At 39.0% G+C, this 10,998-nt stretch overlaps 2 protein-coding genes across 4 annotated transcripts in view; one reads left to right on the top strand and one right to left on the bottom strand.

The window, feature by feature from the left end:
- lrrc45 (leucine rich repeat containing 45) overlaps positions 1 to 10,998 on the top strand; it is a 42,051-nt gene that overhangs the window by 24,125 nt on the left and 6,928 nt on the right. For 2 of the 3 annotated variants that reach the window (XM_079801653.1, XM_079801655.1), the window contains exons 10-16: positions 1,600 to 1,735; positions 4,357 to 4,434; positions 4,512 to 4,623; positions 4,707 to 4,777; positions 4,869 to 4,961; positions 7,908 to 8,000; positions 10,301 to 10,474. In XM_079801653.1, the coding sequence (XP_079657779.1) occupies positions 1,600 to 1,735; positions 4,357 to 4,434; positions 4,512 to 4,623; positions 4,707 to 4,777; positions 4,869 to 4,961; positions 7,908 to 8,000; positions 10,301 to 10,474 (757 nt within the window). The remainder of the gene's footprint in view (positions 1 to 1,599; positions 1,736 to 4,356; positions 4,435 to 4,511; positions 4,624 to 4,706; positions 4,778 to 4,868; positions 4,962 to 7,907; positions 8,001 to 10,300; positions 10,475 to 10,998) is intronic. The other variant, XM_079801654.1, reaches the window with a different exon arrangement.
- The window catches only part of dcxr (dicarbonyl/L-xylulose reductase), a 43,725-nt gene continuing 43,036 nt past the window's right edge, over positions 10,310 to 10,998 (bottom strand). The window contains exon 10 of the mRNA XM_079801684.1: positions 10,310 to 10,570. The gene's annotated coding sequence lies outside the window, so the exon portion shown is untranslated. The remainder of the gene's footprint in view (positions 10,571 to 10,998) is intronic.

The following is a 10,998-nucleotide window of genomic DNA, read 5'->3' as shown; positions in this document are numbered from 1 at the left end:
AGTATTTAAAAAAAACAGTATTTGATCGCCACTCCGCCACAGTGAGTGGGGGCTGTTGAGAACAAAAAGAAAAGCACGTAAACATTTAAAGGCGGCATGAAATCAAATTTTACCATTTGTATTTTTATATTAATATTGTAGTGTTTACTATTACTGATTTATCTGTGCACTAAAAATTAATTGACCCTTATAATCTTTAATCAAATATGTTAACTTTCCCTCCCCCATGGAAACGACCTCTCTTCTCTCCCGGTCATGTGCTATGGCTCCCGTCTCATTTCTGCACCTCCTCTCAGAAACATGTCACTGATCGTGGTTAGGTGTATTTTTCTCGGTATACACAATACCTTCTTCAAGAAGGACTTGAGGCAAAAAGAGAGAAATATATGAGAAATAAAAGCTTTTTTTAATGTAAAAATTACTCAATATAGTCGGACGAACAGCTTATCGTGACGACTCACTGAGGAATGCCGCGTGTGAACGCGCTTACGGCGCGCCCCCTTATAAGGGAGAGCTGAGAAAAAAGCTTTACTGAAATAAAGCCATAAAAGGCTTAAAATAAGTAAAATCTGTAGCATAAACCAGCGAAAAGTGAGGAAATATGCTCAGTAACATTATGTAGAAAAGATTTAGAGAGAAAATACATTTATTTAAGAGATAGATCGAGTTTTTCTCCACAACTGAGTGCAAACTTCAAATCTGCCTCCATTTTGTTAGCAACGCCCAACTTCCAATGATCCAATCAATTCCCGAAGGACGAAATCAAGCCTCGCCCTACATTTTTTCTAATTTCAGAAGCCGTTTCACTCGGATATACGTCACAATAAGGAGAAAAAGACGATCTCAACTTCCGTTTCATGCCGACTTTAAAATGGGCCATTATTATGGCTGGAAAAAAGTATGCCATACTATTTCAAATGATGTAGCTTACAATTATATACGTTACAAATATAAACCAAGCAGCTTTATTTTTGCCTTATGTAAATAAGAGGCTACATTAACATTAACTTAATTTCTGCTAATTTCCATATTTTTTTAAACGACTTTCATCATTTTGAGAGATAAAATGCAAGACCATATTAACAATAGCTATTTTTAAAGAGGAGATTTAAATAGTCAAATAATAATTAAATTAAATATGAATTGATTCTTAATATTCCAAGCATTTTACATTTTATTTAGCATATGCAATTTACTTATTTAGCTAAGAACCATGTGAATAACCATGTGAACAGCGATTTCCCAGGTTTGTAGGATCACAAAACTCGCTTCTCCACCGTGAATAAATCACCATCCGAATGCACGAGTTTTATGGTTACACTTTAGTTTAAGGTGTCCTTGTTACAGTGTAATATTAATTAGGGTAGGATTAGGGTTTGGTTGAGGGTTAGTTGCATGTAATTATGCATAATTTAAGTACATGTGACATTTATGTATATATAACGAGGACACTGTAAAATAAAGTGCTACTGAGTTTTATCACTGAGTCCATATGAGAAACAATAACCATCCGAATAGGGCTAATCTCTAAAATCAAAGCGACGCATTGTTTTTTGGGGATGTTTGGCAAAGGTAAAGTCTGTTTGTTTTGTTGTTCAGACTGCAGATGACGGAGGCCGCTCTTGCTCTGTCGGAGCAGAAAGCTCATGACCTGGGTGAGCAGATGACTCGAGTTAAAGTGGAGAAAACCGAGCTCAGAGACAGACAGTCCAGAGAGATCAAGAAAGAGCAGGAGGTATTCAGAAACATTTTTACACCGTTACAGGTTCATCTTTTTAATTTTACCTTTGTTCCTTAAAGGGTTAGTTCACCCAAAAATGAAAATGATCCCATGATTTACTCACCCTCAAGTCATCCTAGGTGTATATGACATTCGTCAGATGAATAAAATCGGAGTTATATTAAAAAATGTCCAAGCTTTATAATGGCAGTGACTTGTTGGGTCATTTTTGAAGTCCATAAAGTGCATCTATCCATCATATAACTGCTCCACACGGGTCCGGGGGCTTGATAAAGGCCTTCTGAAGTGAAAAATATCCATATTTAAAACTTTATAGACTAAAATAACTAGCTTCCGGCGGTCAGCGGAAAATGCAAATTCACTCTGACAGACAATCAACCCCCCACCCCACCCCCAATTCAATATTTATATTTTTCTTCTTATATTTCGTGCATCATGATCAGTGAGCATATGCTGTGCCTGGTACAGTATTTTCTCTGCTGGTGTGTCTGTTCTCCTCTTCTTTATGTCAGTCTTCAGCACGTTATGTCTCTGGCCTGTTAACGTCCTGTTTACAGATTTGGTTATATTTTCACACAACTGGCATTTAGGAAATGATTGCAATGCAGTTTGTGTGCATGTCTAAAACAGAGATCGCCCAAAATAAAACAAAAAACTGAATGCCGGTCGTGTGTTTGGAGCAAAGTCCGTCCGGTTCTGATTTATGGCCGCATGTCTGGAAAACAGGTCGCACCACAAGAATTATGTGCACTCGGCCACTCGCACAAATGCTCCCAAATATATTTTGAGGTCGCACAGACTAAATTTTAGGAGCATATGTGACCAAAATGTTTGCAATTTCGAGCCTTGTTACTCAAAACTGTTTGTCTTTTTGCCATAAGTGTGTCTCTTTTGAACTGTTTGGTGATCGTGCAACATCAAACCATATTCACAGTATCAAACTGATGTATCAGAGGTGAATATATCCCAGTTATGAAGTGTTTTAGGTTTCTTCTCATCATATAAGCACGTCATCACTTTGAGAAACCAATGCATTTTTTTTTTCTACGGAAGACTGGTTACGATACCAAATATAATGCTGTATGAACCTTTTATGTTAAATATAGTCTGGAAAATCTAGAGAGATTTGGACATTTGAGTCTGGATCATGTGACATTGAAGACTTGAGTAATGATGCTGAAAATTCAGCTTTGATCACAGGAATAAATTACATTTTACTATACACTCACCTAAAGGATTATTAGGAACACATACTAATACTGTGTTTGACCCCCTTTCACCTTCAGAACTGCCTTAATTCTACATGGCATTGATTCAACAAGATGCTGAAAGCATTCTTTAGAAATGTTGGCCCATATTGATAGGATAGCATCTTGCAGTTGATGGAGATTTGTGGGATGCACATCCAGGGCACGAAGCTCCCGTTCCACCACATCCCAAAGATGCTCTATTGGGTTGAGATCTGGTGACTGTGGGGGCCATTTTAGTCCAGTGAACTCATTGTCATGTTCAAGAAACCAATTTGAAATGATTGGAGCTTTGTGACGGTGCATTATCAGAGGATGGGGACATGGTGGTCATAAAGGGATGGACATGGTCAGAAACAATGCTCAGGTAGGCCGTAGCATTTAAACGATGCCCAATTAGCACTAAGGGGCCTAAAGTGTGCCAAGAAAACATCCCCCACACCATTACACCACCACCACCAGCCTGCACAGTGGTAACAAGGCATGATGGATCCATGTTCTCATTCTGTTTACGCCAAATTCTGACTCTACCATCTGAATGTCTCAACAGAAATCGAGACTCATCAGACCAGGCAACATTTTTCTAGTCTTCAACTGTCCAATTTTGGTGAGCTCGTGCAAATTGTAGCCTCTTTTTCCTATTTGTAGTGGAGATGAGTGGTACCCGGTGGGGTCTTCTGCTGTTGTAGCCCATCCGCCTCAAGGTTGTGCGTGTTGTGGCTTCACAAATGCTTTGCTGCATACCTCGGTTGTAACGAGTGGTTATTTCAGTCAAAGTTGCTCTTCTATCAGCTTGAATCAGTCGGCCCATTCTCCTCTGACCTCTAGCATCAACAAGACATTTTCTCCCACAGGACTGCCGCATACTGGATGTTTTTCCCTTTTCACACCATTCTTTGTAAACCCTAGAAATGGTTGTGCGTGAAAATCCCAGTAACTGAGCAGATTGTGAAATACTCAGACCGGCCCGTCTGGCACCAACAACCATGCCACGCTCAAAACTGCTTAAATCACCTTTCTTTCCCATTCTGACATTCAGTTTGGAGTTCAGGAGATTGTCTTGACCAGGACCAAACCCCTAAATGCATTGAAGCAACTGCCATGTGATTGGTTGTTTAGATAATTGCATTAATGAGAAATTGAACAGGTGTTCCTAATAATCCTTTAGGTGAGTGTATATTCACATAGAATGTATTTTAACAAGTAATAATATTTCACAATGTTACAAATAAATCCAGCCTTGGTGAGCATAAGAGACTTAGATCTTAGCAACTCCCAAGTTTTGTAGATGATCACAGTATAATACTAGATCATTTAACTTTGCTTTTACTTCATAGTAATTGATTTCTAATGGCTCTTGGTTTGTAGGATAGTGCTCTGAGAGAAGCCAAGCTTGTGAAGGAAGTGAACAGTCTGTCAGAGAAGAACCTCCAGCTTAAGAACAAGGTACAGAGACGAAGCCTTTTCACATGAGGGAGCGTCTCGGGCGTGTGAGATTTAACCAGAATGTTTCAAACTCACAGCTGGAGGAGAGCGAACGCAGATGTAAAACACAGCAGGATCAGATCTTTGAGCTGAAGCAGGAACTCACAAACACCACCGCTGAACTGAAGCTGAGACTCGCCCAGACTGAAGGTGTCACATGACTTCCAACTCGGTTACAATACATTGCATTTCAGATTGGTTTTGAATTTGGAACGTTTTCTTCGTTCCGTTAGAACGGCTGGACATGGAGAAGAGAAGATCCAAGCAGGCACTTGAAGACATGGACAGTTTGCGACAGAAGGAGGTGAAGAAGACCCAGAGATTTTTACTTTAGGTTTTACTTAAATTTTTAGTTGCTGCTGCTAAACATACAGTATATTATTCTTTTTCTCCAGGTGGATCACCTGACAAAACACCAGGAAGAGAGTGAAAGAGCTCTCCAAGAACGCATCCTCAAACTCGAGGGACAGCGGATCCAATTAGAAGAAGTAGACAAGATTATTCCCAAAACAAACCTCAACATTAATGGAATATAGAGCGCTGCAGTGATGGGGCCGTGTTTTAACGATCTGAGCACATGCATTTTGCTAGTTTAACGTCGGAAAAAACGGTTGCTGCGAGATGCATTGTCCAAAAGTGTCCTACCTAGTCTCTTAATGAGTCATGGGTGTGTTTTGGGCGTAACGTGCAATAAACCAATCAGAGTCTCATCTCCCATTCCCTTTAAAAACCAGTTGCCCTTGCACCATGACGGATTCGCTGCTTGCATGGAGGAAAGACTGAACGCTTCTCCAGAGAGGAATCCTATTATTTTTAATATTTAAAAATGTGTGTGTGCTGCTGCGCATCCCTGTGTGTGTAATAAGCAGAGTGAACGTGCGTTGTGCACCACCTATAGGCTCATATTACTAACACACCCTTTAAATAATGCAAAAAATACTGCGCTATTGACTTTAGAGCAGGTTTGTGTTGGTCAATGGTGCAGTCGTTTTCAGTTCCTCACAATAGCAACGCGCCAACAATGCTCCTGAATACACCTGGAGTTCAGACCAGACGCACATGGGTGAACAGATGCGCCAGTGCATTTGATATTTAAACAGCTGGACGTGAAAATGAGAACTGCGTTGGGCTGAAACTAGCAAAAAACACTTGTGTCGCTCCTGCCATCGCATTGTGCCGGGTGTATGATTGGACCCATGATGTATTTTTGTAGGCCAAACCATAAGTTAGCATCGCCCTGGTTCCCTCAACAAAAACCCAATAGGATTGTTTCCATTGGCTTTTGGTTTATTGCAGAAAATAAGCTTGTGACCAACAAAAGATTATGATTATTACATGTTTTTTTCATCATGATAATCTTCATAAATAAAGTCTAAATACAATCGCCAGAAGTAAAATGCAAAACGTATACTTTGAACAAACTACACCTGTTCATCACAACATCACCGCCGTTAAGCCTCCAACAACTCTTTCAGTCTTTATTTAAAACATTTACCCTGAAAGTTTGAGATAGGACAGTTTGCAAGAGCGCAAGTGTCTAAGTGACTAGTGAGTGGATGAGTTTACCTGTTCGGCTGATGATGTTTAATGTCCTAGACAACCTTTTTCAAGACAAGAAAAAACTCACTAGTGAGGTAACACTGATGTATTCTATGTTGTAGAATAAAAGGTGAAAATATCTTAAGCTTGTGTTCACCACAGATCTTATTTCAGCCATTTAACCAAAAAAACATTCAAAAAAACCCATTGACTTCGGGACGATGGAACCGGAAGTGCTAAAATGCCCTGCATACAAAAATACATAATCTCTGCAGCACTATCAAACATTAACAATTGCTGCGTCCCAATTCGCATACTTATACCATGCCTTAAAAGAATGTACGCGATTTGTGAAGGAAAAGTACTTACTTTTGAGTGTGTAGCAGAAGAGTAGGCAAGCTTTAGGACACACTGTTTCATCATAATTGCATCTTTAACGGACCGCTCTGTTGCTTAGTTACGTCAGTCATCATTCAATATCATTTAATTTCCTACTGTATTGGAGAGAAATGTAGTAGCATGTTGATCTGCCAGTCATGGGGCTTTCATGCAGAGACTCTCCACATGTGTTTGCATAATGATGCATTTAAAGGTTAATGACCAAATGTATCCTTATAAAAGTTCTCAATGCTGTTGCAGATGAAATATGTGGATAACATTGAATAAATATATTTTCTTACAATTTGGGACACACTAAGTGCCAGATTCACGAACAGCTTGCTCCATCGCAAACCTTCTTTTGGTGTTAAAAAACTTCTGTCAGGATTGACTAAAGACACGCAGTGATAAATCAGCGCTGAAAAGGCGTGGTTATTTTTGCAGCCGACTTTATTGCATATGCATTTGTAGGAGATTCCCTTTCAGACGCAAAATTCAGGGGAGGAGAGTATTTAAATTAATCATGTGCAGTGATTTACTAAGGTTTGAGCTCGTCAATTTACTGGTATTTGCGCCATTATTTACAGCCCAAAAAAGTGTGTCTTAAACCAGACGCTAACTGGTAGATTGCGTTGGTCATTATAGAAATGATCCGGCTGTTGTTGTCAGTTGATCACGCGCTGAACTGTCCACTCCCATTTTTTGAAATTGCACTCTCACGCTAATTTGCCTTGTTTAGTCTGGTCCTAATTCTATTGTCGAATTCTATTTAGGACGGATATTATGCGAACTGGGACGCAGCAAATGTGTCATTATGTACTCGTCTTGATCTAAACCCATATGTTTTTTAGTTTTTTTCCCCCGGAGAAGTATAAAAAGTGCTCATTATATAGCATTTGCAATGCTGTGACAGTTCATAGTGTTGAGCTACAAAAAGGACAAACCAAAAATACGGTTTTTACGTCCTTGTCACTTGTTAAATACTACTTTTGTGTTCCTTGCAAAACATAACAGCATTCAGGTATGGAATGACAGTAAATAAGGACAAAAGTTTCATGGTTTGGTGAACTAGTCATGCCAATTGAGAACTAAGGTTGAGTGTCCACCAAAGCATTTTTCCCTTCGGCTAGTGTACTTGTTTTCATTGGGAGCCTAACGAGGCGCTGAGCATCTATTTCATAGCACTTGTCTTTTTTTTCTGGTCTCAGATAGTTGAAAAATTTGCAACTTTGGGTACAACGCAGTGCTCATCACTGTCAATTTTTCCCAGCCGTCCAATCACAGTGGAGGACGGGCGGGACAAATACCACAGTGACCAACCGCCCTATCTTTCTACACAGCTAGTCATTTTCAGAAAAGCGCCACTTTGGTGGACACACGGCCTAACCTCAGCTTTGCTCTCTTTTATGTAAAGATTAATACCTGCCTTATTATTGGTTTTTGAATAACATTGTTTTTAATGGAAAGATTGAAGAATCACATTTGCACTTGAATCATAGTTTGTCTCTTGCGTGTAGGAGCTCAGCCGAGCGAAAGCGTCTCTAGTGACTGAGAGAGCTCAAGCTGAGGAGGAGCTTGGGAAAGTGCGTGCCCAAGTGCGACTGGAGGAGGTAAGCAAATGCTTCCTGAATTGTTAACATTAGTAGTATTGTTCAATAAAACTAGGGCTGCGCAATATATCGAAATTATCGAAATATCGCAAATGTTCATATTGCGATATGCATATCGCAACTGCACGCAATATCTGAATGATTTTAATAGGCTACTTCAACATTGTGAAAAGTGTACATTTTAGGTCGACGCGTATATCAGAGAATAGACTGGGCACACGACGGTTACTTATGTGACTTGAGTGACGTTAAAAATAGTTATTACATGCAATAACTTACGAAAAACATCTCCTTTCAGTCTCGCGCTGTCTGACACACACCGAAACATGTGCACAAGCTGCCTCTCTGAAAGCGTGTGATCCTTCAGTTCTGTTTCATGTTTTGTTACCAGTGTTGGGGGTAACGCATTACAAGTAACTTGAGTTACGTAATAATATTACTTTTTCCAAGTACCTAGTAAAGTAACGCATTACTTTTCAAATTTACAACAAAATATCTGAGTTACTTTTTCACATTAATTTGACTGACAGCTCTCCTGCCCCCATGTTGAGAAAAATAAGTGCAGAGGTGTGTGTGTGTGTGTGTGTGTGTGTGTGTGTAAACATGATGGTTATTGTAGTTCCAGACTAAATGTGAGCATTTATTTATCTCACTTGCACAATAAAGATTCTGTACTCCTCAAAATGAATAAAATCAGTCAAATGCAAAATCAGAGTACTGTGCAAACCTCCAATAATTAAATGTTAAATAAAACAACTATTTTTATGCATAATCTACCTTTATATTTAAAGCTACACTATGTAACTTTTCCGTCCACTAGAGGTCGCCTGTTCATAACAAAGGCGTAGTTTGATGACGCCACGTTTGAGCGCAGAATCTCGGGACATGTGGTCTTCACCTCACAGCCGGTGGGAAACAGTCAGGATAGGACTCGGGCAGAAATCATGTTCATGGATGTGATTATTAACATTACTGTAGTGAAGCAGAGCAGGACCGAGTGTTGTGGAGCTGAGCAAGGCCGCAGGAGCGATTGAAGAGCGGGACTGTTATTATGGCATAGTCGCCGGCGGGACTTTTATTATGACACAGTTGCCGGCGGCACTTCCTCTTCTCCAGTGCTGAGTGTGAGGTAAGGCAGCTCTGTTTATCGTATTAGATATATCTGAGTGTGTTGAAAAGGAAGTTATGACGTTCGCTCGGCGGCTGCTATGACACTTGTTCACACTGCAGTGAGAGTAAAGTGTTTCACTGAATAAAACCGGAGACCGAGGGTGACGCAGATATGACGCAATCGACAGGCGACTCCCTCACACGCATAGCTCACACGTCCCGGCTCCTTGGTTAAAATAGCAATTTTCTCACGATTTACAAATAGTTGAAAACATTTGGGATATTCTAAGTACTCAACTGAACAAAATATATAACACTGGCCTAGTGATTTCTGGATGTTTTACTGCAAAAATCCTACATAGTTCACCTTTAATTTACCAATGTCTTTCTGCTGAACTTTGATGATGAAAATTACTAGATTTTTTGTTTTTATTGGTAAAACTTTTTTCTCCTGCATCCTATTCTACCATTATCCAGAATGGCAGCACAGCAGAGCTGCGCCCTCTACTGTTCATGTGTGAATCTGCATTTTTACTTCAGCCTGGGGCTTATTATTTCAATTTTGGTATGAAGAGGTCTTTACCGTTGCACAAAAATATAACTTTTTTTGTTATAAAAAAAAAAACAAGCCCAGCCCAGGTGAGAGAAAGTAACACAAAAGTAACGTAATGCATTACTTTTCTTAAAAAGTAACTAAGTAACTCAATTAGTTACTTTTTAAGAAAGTAACGCAATATTGTAATGCATTACTTAACTTTACATTAACTTTCCCCAACACTGCTTGTTACACACTCAAACTGTCAAATACACACAGTTATGTAAAAAATGGCTGAGTATTCATCAAGAAAAGTGTTTTTGGTATTTAAATATTGGCATTACATTTTTGTTTGTTTACATTGATGTTAAAATTATATTGTCAGATTTGCGACTTTAATTTTTGATAAAACACTGCTGGTCACTTTCAGAAGTTGTAGCGATGCTTTCTTTTCCCAGAAAGAATGTGAAACACATAAATGGTATCATTATCATTTCTTAAATAATTTTTGAAATATAATTTAAATAGATTTTACACCCTTAAAGCAATGTCGTATCGAATATCGCATTATTTATAAAGGTATTGCATATCGCATTTTTGCTTCAATACCGCACAGCCCTAATTAAAACCATAAAATCGTGTGTTCCCTCTGCAGCAGCAGCACCTGACCAGCCTGGAGGAGAAACTGCGAGGGGTTCGCCAGTCTCGGGACGAATCGCAGAACCACTGCACCCAGCAGAAACAAACCATCGCGGAGCTGCACGCCAGAGTGGGCCATCAGAGCGTGGAGATGGACTCGCTCCGCCGCAGGATAGAGGAGCTGCAGCAGGTACTGCCTCCAGAGGATGGGCTTCTCAACCTGTTCGAATCCACATCCATTTTTTGTTTTATTATTTCCAGAAATGTAGTGTCCATAGATTAAAATCTATAAAATAATTATAAATAAAAGTCATTCTAATTCAAATTTTAATAATTGAGTTGTAGAGTTCCAGATAAAAATACTGGCAACACTTTATAATAAGTATACAGTAATAAAGTATTTACAAATCATTAGCAAACTATCAGTTTATAGTTAATTAATAGTTAATACATTAATAGACTATGCAAATAGTGAGTTCTCTGTTCATTGTCACTGTAATTAACACATTATTATTAATGTGTAATTATTGTTTAATTAGCTCTTATGTAAAGAGTTAGGTAATGTTTTGTTAACTACTCAATAACCGTAAATAGTTTTCACGCTAACACTTTACATTAAGGTTGTATTACCTAACATTATTTAATCCATTAGTTAACATGAACTAACCATGAACAACACCTCCGTTCAGCATCAGTTAAAGTTTGTTAACATTA

This window comes from Gobio gobio (assembly GCF_949357685.1).
Source record: "Gobio gobio genome assembly, chromosome: 20".
Classification (NCBI taxonomy): domain Eukaryota; kingdom Metazoa; phylum Chordata; class Actinopteri; order Cypriniformes; family Gobionidae; genus Gobio; species Gobio gobio.
Note: the sequence above shows the minus strand (reverse complement) of the source record. Positions and strands in the feature narration are given on the sequence as shown.